The 15,083-nt window shown below is 37.3% G+C and overlaps 1 protein-coding gene across 1 annotated transcript in view; it reads right to left on the bottom strand.

The window, feature by feature from the left end:
- The window catches only part of LOC149256985 (silicon efflux transporter LSI2-like), a 244,438-nt gene that overhangs the window by 131,544 nt on the left and 97,811 nt on the right, over positions 1–15,083 (bottom strand). The window contains 1 exon segment of the mRNA XM_089413393.1: positions 1,310–1,499. Within this exon segment, the coding sequence (XP_089269519.1) occupies positions 1,310–1,499 (190 nt within the window).

The following is a 15,083-nucleotide window of genomic DNA, read 5'->3' as shown; positions in this document are numbered from 1 at the left end:
TCTTCAACAATCCTCTAAAATAGTTTCCCATTTCAGGGAGCATAACCTGGATCAACACAGAAAAAAGCAGTGACACAATTTTTCTAGCATTTCTCATGATCTTTCAGTTGGTTTTTTTGATGGGGCAGCTCAATGGAATAATTATGGGTGGCGGCAGGCGGGGAGGGGGATGATTATAATGGAAAGAAAGAAGTCTGGGCAGTTCAAAATCAGAATGGAACAAATAGAAAAGCTGAACTAATTGCTTGTTGGGCCCTAATGTTCATGGATTTGTTGAAAAATATAAAATGTATACAAATTCTGGGTGACTCCAAACGCTTAATTGACTGGTTGGCAAGTAAAGCCAGCTGGAAGTTTTAAATCTGTCCTCTTGGAAAAACAAGATAGCTGAGATAAGGAACAACTTCCAAGTTACCAGTTTTCATCACATATAAAGGGAACTAAATTCTACAGCAGACTATCTATCAAAAAATGCACTTTCTATGGACACACACTATATATACTATAACTATATATACTTTGAAGATTTTGTTGGAACCTCTGTCCAAAGTGCTCATTTGGTGCCTATAGGTTGAAGATCTTGCTGGGACCTCAGTTCAAAGTGCTTTTTCTGCTACATTTTTAGTATTTCTGTGGGCAATGCTCAGTTTTTGTTTTATATTACAGGGAGCTTCCAATGTTGGTTTTAATACCCTGAAATTTCTGCTCTGTAGTATCGGAAAATTCTGTCTATCTTTTTTTTTTGTGACTTTTCATCAAATTTTCTATTAGTTTTCAAACAATTAATTTTTTTTCTATCCCTTTTTAGTATCAGAAAATTCTGTCTATTTTTTTCGTGACTTTTTCATCAAATTTTCTATTAGTTTTCAAACAGTTAATTTTCTATCCCTTTTTTGAAAAGTGTTGTCCCACTACATAGCCTTCTGTATTGATCGATGTTGCAGTCCTTCCGCTCATGAATGTACTTCTTTTTATTCTAAATGAATAAGAGAAGAGTTCCTTTTTTTATTTCTGAAAAAAAATACTTCGAATAGTGAAGTCACAAGTTGCAGCCAGGGATCAATTTCGTTTAGAAACCTCAAAATCATTGCAAAAGTGATTTCCAGTAAAGGTTAAAATCATCCGCTTCCAAATTTTAAACCATTTCTATGTTTCAAGTGACTATGCTTCCCAACATAGATAAACATGTAGAATAATGAAATCACAAGTTGCAGCTAGGGATCAATTACATTGCAGAAACCTCAAAATCATAGCAAATGTGATTTCAAGTACAGGTCAAAATTATCATTTGCAAATGGGAAACGCTCACCTGTGGGCACATTGGAGACTACGTTTGAGAGAAGAAGTACAACCATAGAGAGAATGACCAATCCAGGCACATTATTGATATGTGCATGAGGCTCCACAGCATTCCACAGCGCACCAGGTATGCCTGTCTTGTTGAACCCATCTACTGTGATAAACATACCCGAGAAAAAGACCAAAAGGGAATACGAAACCTGCTCCCAAAAACACCATTTCAGAAAATTCCCGCTTCCAAAAATACCATTTCCGAAAATACCTAGAAAAAGTAAGCAGCGTTGCAATATATCTCGAAATGATTTGATAATTTGATAAACTGGAATTCAAGCAGCATTCAAGGCAGTTTCCTTCAAAATCAATTCCCGTTGTAGCTAGGAAATGGGATTTCGAGCCTGGAACATTGGCCTCCGAGATAGAAGTCTACATTGCTGGTGTCTGGGTTTGGCTTATTAGTTTGCGAATCTTTGTGACACTGTATTGCGTATGCACAAGTTTTGATCCCTTTTGAGTCTAAATCGATTACTGAGGTTTATATTCTACCAATCGGACTACTAGCTTATTTCATGTCCCTTGGTTTATTTCAGGTTTTTAAAGTATGATTTAGAATAAAAAGGGGGTGGAACGTATAATATCCCATTAGGCCAACAACATAAGTTTTTTTTCTTTTCTTTTTCTACTATGGTGAATCAACAATTTATTGGAGTGATTTGGAGTGTAAGAAATCTAACTGCTCCCAAATATGCCACAATTGGTCTTTCAATGGATTTGAAACTAGGTGGAAGAGATAACATCCCACTCTACCAACAAGATAACACCAAGAGTATATCCAACCGAATGTAAGCCATATATATCAGGGATTTATGACTTAGTAAGAGCCTAGACTCCACGAGGGTGGGGAGCTTATTCACAACAGGGCAAAGATGTCCTTTGGTGGAATTTGAAACTAGGTGGAGCGGATAACATCTTATTGTGCCAACAAGATAAATCTAGGCTGCCAGAATTTATCACTGCTTGTTGGGAACCTACTCATTGAGCTTTATTTATCACAAGGGGCCAAAGATGCCCCTCAGATTTCTCCTCATAAGATTTGAAACCATGTGAAGGGGATAACATCCCAATGTACTATCTCATATCTATCAAATTTCTCAACTATTCACTTCAATCAATTTTTTCAATATTTTTAAATCTACGAAAAAATGTCATTTCTCCTCATAAGATTCCAAACCAAGGGAAAGGGATAACATCCCAAGGTACTAATTAACTCAGCTATTTGACATTCCATATATCTATCAAATTTCTTAACTATTCACTTCAATCAAAATTTTCAATATTTTTAAATCTACGATCCGTAAAAATATATGAAAGAGATGTTGTCACGTAACATAACGTTACATTAAAAAAATATTAAAAAAATATTGTCGGCTAATATATATATTGTATATGCAGAAAATATGTGTTATCCACTAATATATGTTGTATATGCGGAAGATATGTGTTATCGGCTAATATATCTTGTATATGGTGAAGATATGTGTAATGTTATTTTAAAATAAAAAATTAATTATAAAAAAATATGAGGGAGATGTTGTAACGTAACCTTACATTAAAAAAACATATTAAAAAAAATGTGTCGACTAGTATATAACGTTACTTCGAAATAATAAAAAATAAATAAAAATTATTTATAATAAAAAAATGTGTCAGCTAGTTTTAGCAAACTCATGTAATGTCCCTTAATAATAAATAATAAATAATAATAAAAATAAATAATAAAAATAAACAATATAATATAATATTATAATACAAGAAAATAAATAATAAACAATAAAAAAATAGTAATAGTAAATAAATAATAAATAACAATACTAAAGCTCTAAATAAATATAAATAGAAATAAAACAAGAAAACCGTAAAAATCAGTAAAGCTATCAAAAAGTAAAAACAAAAGAAATAAAACAAGAAAGCAATAAAGTTGCATGTTGACACATGGAGTGTGTGCATGTAGCTTCCTTTCCAATGTTTGCTCCATTTAATAGATGGTGAGGAAGATGAGAGGCATTCCATGATTCCATCATCCATTCTCTTAGGAGAATAGTGTTGTGAGACAAAAGATTCCCTGGCAGTAGTATGTTGATTGAGGGTTCGGGGGTGGTCAATTGTAGCAATATTTTGTGCAATTGAGCCTACCGTTGGGTGGAGAGTCGTCCCCAAAACTTTGTTGCAGTTAGCAAAATTCAAATAACGTTCAATTAACGTTCCACATGTAAGTTGTATGTCCTCAAATCTCTTTTGAAATTTAATGTTAACTAGTTGATAAATTGCGTGTTGATTATAAATCGCTTGATTAATCTAATTAATTACGTGTTATTATTTTGGAGCTGTTACATATGGTATCAGAGTGGATTTCAACTCTGTGTGACTTCTAAGTAAAATTTTTGAGAAAAATACTAAATTATTTTTTCCAATTATTTTGTTTGTGATGATCAAGAAAAATTTAGTCGAACAAAATTCGAGAGAAATAAATACAAATCTAACCTTTCTTATTACTATATATATATATATATATATATATATATATATATATATATATATATATATATATATATCTTAAATAAATTTAGATGCAAGAACGTAATAAAAAAAACAAAAAACAAAAAAACAAGCCAAGCAAGGTACATCACTTGGCGATGACTAGTCTATTAATATAGATTCAAAAATTATAGGGAAGCTCCATTACTTTATGAACTCTGGTATTTCCTTCATTCTTTTCTTCCTCATTTTCCACTCCATTTTCTACTGCACTTACTCTCTGACTTGAAGGTAGTGCATGTTCACCAGGTTTCACAGAGATTCATACTATTACATGGACGAATGATTGGATTTAACTGCTTAGAGCTTGTTAGTAACCCTTCTTGGTTTTTTTTAAAAGAATGGATGATAGTATCATTGAATGATGGAATGTCTCTCATCTTCCTCACCATTTATTAAATAGAGCAAACATTGGAAGGGGAACCACATGCACAGACTCCATGTGTCAACATGCAACTTTATTGCTTTCTTTGTTTTATTTATGTTGTTTTTACTTTTTGATAGCTTTACTGATTTTTACTGTTTTCTTGTTTTATTTCTATTTATATTTATTTAGAACTTTAGTATTGTTATTTATTATTTTATTATTATTTATTATTTATTTACCATTATTATCTTTTTATTTATTGTTTATTATTTATTTTCTAGTATTATAATATTATATTATATTATTTATTATTTATTATTAAGGGACATTACAACTCAATTTTGAAAAAGATAAATATATAGGCGTTTATGTAATCAGGTAAATTTATATTTCATTGTGTTCAGATTTTCAGTTTTAGGAAGGTAAACTCAATATAATGGAAGGTACTCAATAAAATTAGTAGGAGCGAGGGGTAATATTGAGTAGAATGTAATATTTAGAGTGACGTGTAACCTCAAATATTAGGTAAAATTTAACAATATTACATTTTAATTAGTATTTCTCCACACTTTTGGTCACTATTTAAGTTATATTTATGTAATCAATATATTTGTAACAATTAATATAGATGTGGAAAAAACTCATGGTACTGCGCGCGCTCTGAGATGCGATCAGACTAGGTCTGCGATCGACTGCCCGCCGCCATGACTGCTCCAGGGGGTGCGGAGCCCTCTCCCACCCCTCTGCTAACGCCAGCAGAAGCCTTCAGAAGCATTCTAACGCAGAGGGGGAAAAAACGAACTCATCCTAAAGTCCCGAAGTTTATCAAAAAGCTGGATGAAATTCCAGAAATTGCTTTGCCGGAAGACCAAACAATCAAAATCGCCCTTGCCTTGGTTGACAGAGGTTTAGTGGGGCAATTTATGGGTCGGTGGCCAACAACAAAATCGACTGATGATTGGGTGCAACGAAACTGGAGACCCCTGCTTCCCAACAATGTGATCAGCTACGCAGTTGGAAGGGGCTTTTTCATCTTCGAATTCACTACCAAGGAAGACCGAGATCTGGTGTTCAGAAATGGTCCATATTTCATGGGAAACCAAGGTCTCTTTCTGAATAAATGGAAACCCGACTTTGACCCCTCAGTCGATGTTCCAAAGGAGGTCTCTGTTTGGGTTCGGCTTCCCAATCTGCCAATACAATGCTGGAGTTATCAATCTCTGCAAAAGATAGGAAACGGACTGGGCAGATTCATCGACAAAGCTGATAACAAGGGCCAATACACCTGCGCCAGAATCTGCGTGGAAGTTGACCTAGAAGCTGGACTACAGGAAGCCATCAAGCTTTCAGTGGGAGATTGGCACCACTACCAGAAGCTGGATTACGAGAAACTGCCATTTGAATGCAGAATCTGCCATGAGCACGGCCATTTTCAACGAAACTGCCCCAAAGCACCATCAGGGGACAAAGAGGAAGAAGAAGGATGGAAGGAAATAAAAAAGGGAAAGGTAGTTTCAAAGCCAAATGAGAAGAAGCAGACAGGACCAAAGGGGAATCCCCAGCCCAATGACAAGACCAAACCGGTCTCAAATGAAGGCCCATCCTCAGTTGAAAAGGGGGAGGCCTCAAAGAACCATGAAGAAACTGAAGATCAGCCGAAGAAAAGGAAAGATATCGAAGAAGAATCAAATGCCCACCTAGCCAAGGCAGATCAAGGAGAAAAAGCAGGCAACGACGAGCACATTAGTCTTGCCTCTGACTCAGGGGAAGAATCAGAAGAAAGAGAATCCGAATCAGACAGCTCACAAATTTCTCCTATCAAATCGACCAGGGGCCGAAAATCCAAGAAGAAACAGAGAGAGGAGAAAACCTACATGGATGTTCTCCAAGGTTCCCAGAAAACTCTCAAGGGAATGATGAACACCAGATCCGGGCGCAAGCATAACAAGGCTCCAAAAGGAGCCACTCCCCCCCACCCCAATAAATAATGAAATACGTCTCCTGGAATTGTAGAGGATTAGGTAGCAGGCTGAAAGAAGAGGCCCTGAAAGACATTGTGAGGTTGCATATGCCTGAAATCTTTCTCATCCAGGAGACAAAGCTGGAGGACACTCTTCTCCTCCAATCCAGCAAAACATTCTGGCGCAAAGGCCCTGGTAGAGCTGTCAGTGCTAGAGGTGCCTCTGGTGGGATTGCCTCCTTCTGGGACAGCTCCAAATACGACTTGATCCAAGAAGAAAGTAGTCAGCACTAGATTTTCACTCAGCTCCTTCACAAAGACTCTGGTCAACAAGTAAGTATGTTTAACCTTTATGCTCTGGTCTCTCCATTGGAGAAAAAAAATTGTTGGGACTCGCTCCAGTCCTTTCTTTTATTGTACAATCTAGAAAACATCATTATTGCAGGGGATCTGAACGTTACTCTAGCTGCTGAAGAGAAAAAAGGTGGTTCCCCTGTAAGGGATCCTGCCAGAGAATGGGTATAAGATATCATGATTGGCTGGGATTTGGAGGACATCAAACCATCAGCTGGGAAATACACTTGGTCTAATAAAAGATTAAGCCCCAGCCATATAGCTGCTTGATTGGACAGATTCCTAGTCCAATCCTCCTTTCTTACTAGCGGGCTAATGGCATCATCCAAAATTCTGCCCAATTGCACCTCCGATCATAAACCCATAAGTCTCAAGCTCTCCATGGATGGTTTTCTTGGCCCCATTCCATTTAGATTTAGCCCATTATGGATTCAGCAAGAGGGTTTCAATGAGGTGGTTTCTGAAGTCTGGAACCGGAAAATACAGGGATCCCCTTTCTTCGTGTGGGAAGAAAAGTTGTGGGCTCTTAAGAGAAGACTCAAGGAGTGGGCTAAAGCATTGAAAACACCTGCTGCCAAGAGAAAAGAGTCTACAGAAAACCTTGCTGCCCTCCAATCATCAATGGAGGATTCAGTTATTACCCAAAGTCTGCTCCAAAAAGAAGTTGAGTTGCAAAAAGCCCTTCATAAAGCTAGTAGGGACGAAGAGGAGTATTGGAGACAAAAATCTAGAAACTTATGGTTACAGGCCGACGACAAAAATACTAGTTTTTTCCACAAGCATGCCGAAGCTCGAAAGCAATTCAAAAATGTTTCAGAAATCCGATTCCAAGATGCAGTGGTTAAAGATTTTGAAGGCATCAAGAGAGCAGCATTCTCCTTTTTTAAAGATCTCTATTCAGCGCCTGATGACCAGCCTATAGATCCTCAAGCCTATCCGTATAATCTAATCCCCTTCTGTGTGCAAGACCCTGTCAATAATATGTTGACTGCCCCGATCAGCATGGATGAGCTCAAGAAAGCCTTGGATTGCATGGAACCGGATAAAGCGCCAGGGCCTGATGGGTTCACTGCTAGGTTCTTTCAGTCTTGCTGGTCAACTATCAATAAAGACCTCCTGAGAATGGTTAGGAAGTCCCAATTCTGCGCAAAGATAGGAGGCAGTACCAATTCAGCCTTCCTTGCATTGCTTCCGAAAGAGAAAGGAGCCTCAGATTTCAGTAGATTTCGACCCATTTCGCTGTGTAATACTAGCTATAAACTGATTACCAAAATAATATCCATTCGCCTCAAGAATATTCTGCCGGACATCATACCGGAGAACCAAGGAGGCTTCATCAAAGGAAGAAAGATACTGGACAATATTGTGCTGGTCCAAGAGGTAGTTCACTCAAGTGGCCAGAGAAAAGAGAAAGGAATGGTAATAAAACTTGATTTGGCTAATGCCTTTGATAGGGTGAGGCATGACTTTCTGTTTGTTGTTATGACGAAAATGGGCTTCTCAATAAACTTCATAAATTGGGTGAAAGCCTGCATTGCCTCTCCTTGGATTGCACCGTTGGTAAATGGACGTTCGACTGAATTTTTTACAGCTTCCAGGGGATTAAGACAAGGTTGTCCGTTGTCCCCGCTCCTCTATGCTATTCAAGCCTCAGTGCTCAGTTTTCAGCTGGACTTCTGTCAGCAAGTCCAAATTCTACCAGGCCTCAGAATGGTGCAAAATGTCAAAGACATAAACCATGCCCAATTTGCCGACGATACTCTGCTTCTAGGTGGAGCGAGCATTAATTCGGCCAGATCTTTTAAAAAGGAACTGGACATCTATAAGGAAGCCTCCGGCAGCAAGATAAACTATTCAAAAAGCACAATCTATGGCTGGAATTGCTCAGCCAAAAATCTAGCTGACATAGCTAGGCTACTTGAGATGAAAATCTGTCAGGACTGGGAATCATTCAAATATCTTGGGATCCCAATTTTCAGATCCATCCCTAAAGTTGCCCACTGGATGCCCCTTTTGGACAAGCTTAAGCTCAGAATACAAGCCTAGGGAGCCTCATGGCTGAACACTGCTGGGAAAATAATTCTTATAAAAGCTGTCCTAACAAGCATGCCTCTTTTTCAGCACTCCATTCTCCTTGCCCCCAAAACCTTTCTCAGTAAAATGGATGGTATGCTGAGGAGATTCCTGTGGGAAGGGGGGAAAAACAATGAAAGAAGACTTCATTTAGTAAATTGGGATACCATTAAGAGACCATTCATGGAAGGAGGTCTACAAATGAGAGACTTGGCTGCTCAAAATCTCGCTCTAGGCTCAAAAATTTTGTGGAATATTGTGGCAGGGAAAATAAGCTGGAGCAAGAAAGTACTGTGGAAGAAATACTTTCAAGGTCAACGTTTGAGATGTTTGGACCTTCCTCCAAAAAACTCCAAAGGTTCCCCAATATCCAAGCTTTGTATCGCGGCTCTGGAGAACTTCAGTCCCAACCTCTACTGGATCCCAGGTAATGGGAAAAAAATTAGAATTTGGAAAGATCAGATTCTTGGAGACCAGCCACTACACCATATAGAAGGCCTGGAAAATATTAAACTATGGCTGCATTCCAACAATAAGGAAACACTTTGGGACATATCCACATGGACGGAGGATGCTGGCAGAAGATGGGACAGCTGGAATCTAGGAGAGGTACCAAACCATTTGCAATCTGAAGCTTCATTACTTTTAGACAAACTCCAAGGAAAATCTCCCTTGTCAGCAACAGCCAAGGACAAAAGAGGGTGGGGCTCCCATACTGGTTCCTTCTCGGTTGCTGAAGGATACAAAAGTTTGATTGTTGTTCCGAATGTTCCTCCAGACCCAACGCAATGGAAATTCATATGGAGCTTCCCTTCACTCCCAAAAATAGACTTCTTCTGTTGGACGCTTGCTCATAACAGTGTTCTCACAGGAGATAACCTGAGAAAACGGGGAATGGAAGGGCCATCCAGATGCCCATTATGTATATCAGAGGAAGAAACAACTGATCACCTGTTGTTGTTGTGCCCCTTTGCCAAGGCAGTTTGGAAGGGGGTTCTGAGTTCAAGGGCGGACAAGATTGAGCTGCCAAGAAATGTGCCAAACCTGCTTCACGAGTGGGCCAAGCTATCATCGTTCTGCCTCAATAAAAAAAACCTACTTAAGACTGCATGGATGTGGATCCCTAAATTCATCTGCTGGAAGTTATGGCTGGAAAGGAATAACAGAATTTTCAGAGGAGAAATCTGCACATCAAACAACGTTATATCCAAAATTAAAGCTATTCTGGGAGAGACATTGGAAGCTAAGCCAGCCTTAAGGAATGAAGCGAAGCTGGACAGTGAGGAGGAGCTTTGGCTGAAAGATATTGTCCCAATTAATCAAACCATCCCTATTACTCTAGCCTCTTGCCATGAAGCGTGGGAAATTCGCCTGGAAGAACAGGAATTTCTAAAGTGGAGATCGGCCCTAGATGACCATTGTCTATTCTTTGACGGGGCCTCTAAAGGCAATCCAGGAGCTGCGGGTGGAGGTGGAATTCTGCTGAATCCCGATGGCACTACATTACTCAGGTATCATTGGGGTCTGGGAATCGAATCAAACAATAGAGCTGAGGCTCTAGCTTTGTGGCAGGGGCTGACTCTGGCTCTTAAACGGAATATCCAATCCCTGACGGTCTTTGGAGACTCTCGGCTCATCATTCAAGCAATGAACTCAATCTCGAATCCCTTGCAGATCCATTTAGGCCGAATTCTCAAGAAAATTAGACCCATGCTGGCTATGTTTCGGAAAATTTCCTTCTACCATATAATGAGGCAGCTAAATTCTCAAGCCGATTCCGAAGCCAATCTTGGCTCAGCCAGAAGCCAAAGAACCCTTTCAATAAACTCTGAAGAAACTCTCTGCATCATCCCTTAATAGACTCACCAAGGAAAACTGTTATTTCAGATGTTTTGGGGATCAGCTCCTGAACTAGCAATCTTGGATACCCATCAGGTTTTTGCTGAACTAATTATCAGGAATCAATTAAACCAAGCTCCAAGGGCAGGCAATCAAGAAAAGTTAGATGTTTTGGAAACTCTGTTCCTGGCAGGCTCTATAAACTCTGTTCCCAGCAGAATCCTGAATCGACTTGGGAGTTGTGTGATTGATTGAATGAATGCACTTTACAGGTGTGCTACAGGTAGAAATAAAAGAGTTTATTACTGGTACCCCATCCACATATCGGAAGAAAGCCAAGAATGGCAGCAATAACTCTGGACCTTTTCCTGTCTGTCAACTCTTAAGCTTGTTGAGACTGTTAGCAGAACAAACCTTTCCATGAATTTCGATTAACTACAGAAAGATGATCATGTGACAGAATATTTCATATCCCACCGCCTTGTCACCTGCAAAGGGGAATATGAAACTAGCATCAGTGCAAGCTGAACTAAGCTTTGTACCTGATAGTGCATCGAATATATTTGTTAGCGACAGCAAGTTGTTTTCCCAAGGAAAACGCAATCTCTCTCTTTAAAAAATGTTCTTATCTTGTGACATTCATTTGAAAGCCATAATTGGAAAATCAGGTGCTGGTTGGTTGAGGTTTGATGATCAGAGATGGAAGACGGCATATCAAATTCCAGGTTGAAGCAACTCAGGTCTGAAATGTCCTACTGGCATCAGGTAACAGCCAATTCTTGTGTGGAAAAACGATCCTTTAAAGATGCCCAATGAAAGCACAATCTGATACTCTTTAAAAAGCATTTAGTCTTGCGCCATTGATTTGAAAGCCATAATTGAAAAATGAAGTGCTGGTTGGTTGAGGTCTGAGAAACAGAGATAGAGGACGGCATATCAAATTCCAGGTTGAAGCAAGTCAAATTCTGAAATCTCCCAGTGGCAACAGGTAACAGCCAATGATTGTGTGGACAAACGATCCTTTAAAGATGTTCAGAACCTTTTAGGCAGAGACTATGCGAATTTTCCCCAAAGGGCGATTCTGTGACAAAGCATGTCCATGGACCTCACTGTGTAACAAGAAATCTGAGAGACAAGAAAATTGAGGAATCTATTCCGATGTAATAAGTACGCGGTAGCTGTTTTGCCGCCAATCAAAAAATTAACCGTTAAAGTCAAAAAAAAAAAAAAAAAAAAACAATTAATATAGATGTGCTTCATCTATAAATTTAATTAATAAGCTGAAAAAACTTAATATTTACAATATGACAAGATTTTTAATCATGGATATTATTAACTTCTAAGTAAGTTTTTTTACAATACCATGGGTCAATACCCACAAGAGAAAGATAGATAGAAGAAACTTAAAATACCATGGGCTACTACCATGGTTTATCAATACCATGGGCCATCTAAACTTTTGATTATAATGTTATGGATCTTGGCTTTTAATTATTACAATACCATGGGCCAATACCATGGCTTATCAATATCACATGCCCAAAAACAATAACTTATTTCAAAATAAAAATATTTTATTTTAATTTAATTATATAACATTTTTTAATTAAATCTAAGAGCAAAATGATTATAATTACTCTTAAGGCATATCTAAACCCTCCAAGAGCAAAATGGTTATACTTACTCTTAAGATATATCTAAATCCTCCACCCTCACGATGACTAACAATATTTTCATAGAGATTAAATGGAGGTTTTAATAAATTAAAAAATGAGAATATTTTAATATATACATATGTGAAATTTACAGAATATAAATAATATTATAAAGAACTAAGATAGATGCATTTTAACCAAGGATCCAAGCCATCAGAAAGCAAAGTGATTAACAATGATAGAGGAAAGATAGTGAGGAATTTTTTATTATTTTATTTTCTTTAATATGATTGATCCAAAATATAGGTTTAATATTTTACAACCAATTATGTTTTTTATTAATTTAGATACTTTCTTAAATACAATACAATGAGATTATATTTAAGAAAGGGAGTGAGATGGAAGGGGAATAGAGTGTGAGAGAGAGACATAGAGGTGAGAGACATAGTGAGACAGAGAAAGGAAGAGAGAGAGGAGGGGGAGAGAGGGAGCGAGAGAGATGGATTTGAGGGGGAAAGAGAGAGAGTGATTAGAGAGAGAGACAAATACGGAGAGATGGAGGGAGGTATAAATATAGATAGCAAGGGGAGAGAGGAAAGAAGAGAAAGAGAAAGGGAGAGGCAGATAGAATGAGACAGGGGAGAGGGAGGGGAAGAGAGAGGAGGAGGGGGAGGGACGTAGACACATAATGGAAGGTGGAGAGAGAGGGAAGAAGAAAGAGTCTCACAAAGACATATACATATATAGAAGTTAGATATAGAAAGTCATGAATGTTTAAGATTTTCAATGTGGTTGTTGATTTCTAATCCTATTTGATCACATGCACTATATGCATTGATTTCAATGTAGATGTCAAATTATAATTCTATTTAATATCTTACATTAGATGCATTGATTTCAGTGTCGATGTTGATTTCTACTCCTATTTGATTGGTTGCACAGGATGCATTGGTTTTAGTGTAGATATTTATTTCTAATCCTATTTTATCGCTTACACTAGATGCATTGATTTCATTTTAGATGTCGATTTATAATCATATATAATACCTTACACTAGATGCATTGATTTAAGTGTAGATGTTGATTTCTACTCATATTTGATTGCTTGCATTAGATGCATTGGTTTCAGTGTAGATAATGATTTCTAATCCTATTTGATTGCTTGCACTAGATGCATTGATTTTGGTATAGATGTTGATTTATAATCATATTTGATTGTTTGCACTAGACGCATTGATTTTAGTGTAGATGTTAATTTTTTATTTGATGCAACAAAATGTATGATGTACATTAATTTCAAAGTAATTAGATTAATAGTGTGCATTGATTTCAGTGTAAGCACGTCTCTACCTCCTCCATGTATATCTTTATCTCCCATTGTCTCTCCTTCTTTATCTCTCTATCTCATCCCCTAAACATACACACTCTCTCTCCATATCTATCTATCTCTCTCTCCCTCCCTTCCTTCCCCTACCCCTCTCTCTCTCTCTTCCCCTTCTCTCCCTCTCTAACATTTCTCTCTCCATATCTATATCTCTTCCTCCCTCTCTGTCTTTGCCTCTCTCTTCTTTCCTCTCCCCCCCCATCTATATCTCTATCTCCCCTTGTTTCTCCTTCTCGCTGCAAGAACATACACTCTCTCTCTCAGTGTAAGCACATAAAAATTATTCAACCATAAATAAAATACTTGAATTTTCATCCTAAATAAAATGTTTGCTTACCCCAAATGTTTGCTTCTTGAAACAATAAACTATTTATAATTGGGTACATTCTTATTATTCCCCTTTTCCATCATTTAACATTGCTAATTACTTTGCATTCAAACGCCCTAATAAAAAATAACTACCATTGAAAATTATTTGGGGTTTAACACTCCATAAGTCACAATGATTGAATTTCAAGAAAACTACTATTAATATTATTGATGTGAGAAAATGGAAAAATTAATAGGTGTGACAATAGGAAAAGTAGAAGAAAAATAGTTTCATATTGATTGCAATGAAGATTGTTTGTAATTGATTATATTCTTAGTATTCGCATTTTCTATCTATCAAAATTATTATATTGACACTTTGCACTCAAAATTTGTATTTCATCATTTTTTATCATTCAAGTTACTAACAGTCTATCTCATCTCAACAAACTGAGATAACTAAGCAAATTTTAAATTAAATTGATCAAATTAATCTTATACATATTTAGCATATTTAAAATGATCAAAATAATAAAATGTTCAACAATTTTTGTGTTACAACACACGACTGAAACCAACCTAGATCCATCTTAACACTGGATCTATCAAGTGCCGAGAGGGATCAAATCTCTAAAGGTGCAAACCTTTCCTCAAGTCTTGCACTCAAAAAATAGGTTCGCACCTAGAGAGATTTGAACCCTCTTGGGGCTTGACAGATTCGGTGTTAAGATGGATCTAAGCTGGTCGTAAAAGTAAATTTTTAGATCAGCACACTAACACTAAAATTGAGATACAAGACCCCTGGGTGGACATGCCCACTTTCCATTGAGATACAAGACTCCTTGGGTGGACATGCCCACCTTCCCTTGTTGTTTATTCACTGGCATAGCCCAGGAGCAAACCGCACTTTGCCAGTACACCTACACCCTCAAAGGCAGGCTTCAACTTAATTTTGAAAGGGATCCACTTCTTCTTTTCATATTATCAATATGAAAAAATGGAAAACTTAATAGGTGTGACAATAGGAATAGTAGAAGAAAATAGTTTCATATTGATTGCAATGAAGATTGTTTGTAATTGGCTATATTCTTAGTATTCACATTTTCTATCTATCAAAATTATTATATTGACACTTTGCACTCAAAATTTGTATTTCATCATTTTTTATCATTCAAGTTACTAAAAGTCTCTCTCATCTCAACAAACCTAGGTAACTAAGCAAATTTGAAATTAAATTGATCAAATTAATCT

The sequence above is a fragment of the Pinus tabuliformis genome, chromosome 6 (assembly GCF_031772625.1).
Source record: "Pinus tabuliformis cultivar Carrire ecotype Pingquan chromosome 6, CPIR1, whole genome shotgun sequence".
Classification (NCBI taxonomy): domain Eukaryota; kingdom Viridiplantae; phylum Streptophyta; class Pinopsida; order Pinales; family Pinaceae; genus Pinus; species Pinus tabuliformis.
The sequence above is the reverse complement of the archived record's forward strand: the minus strand, read 5'-3'. Positions and strand labels throughout refer to the sequence as shown.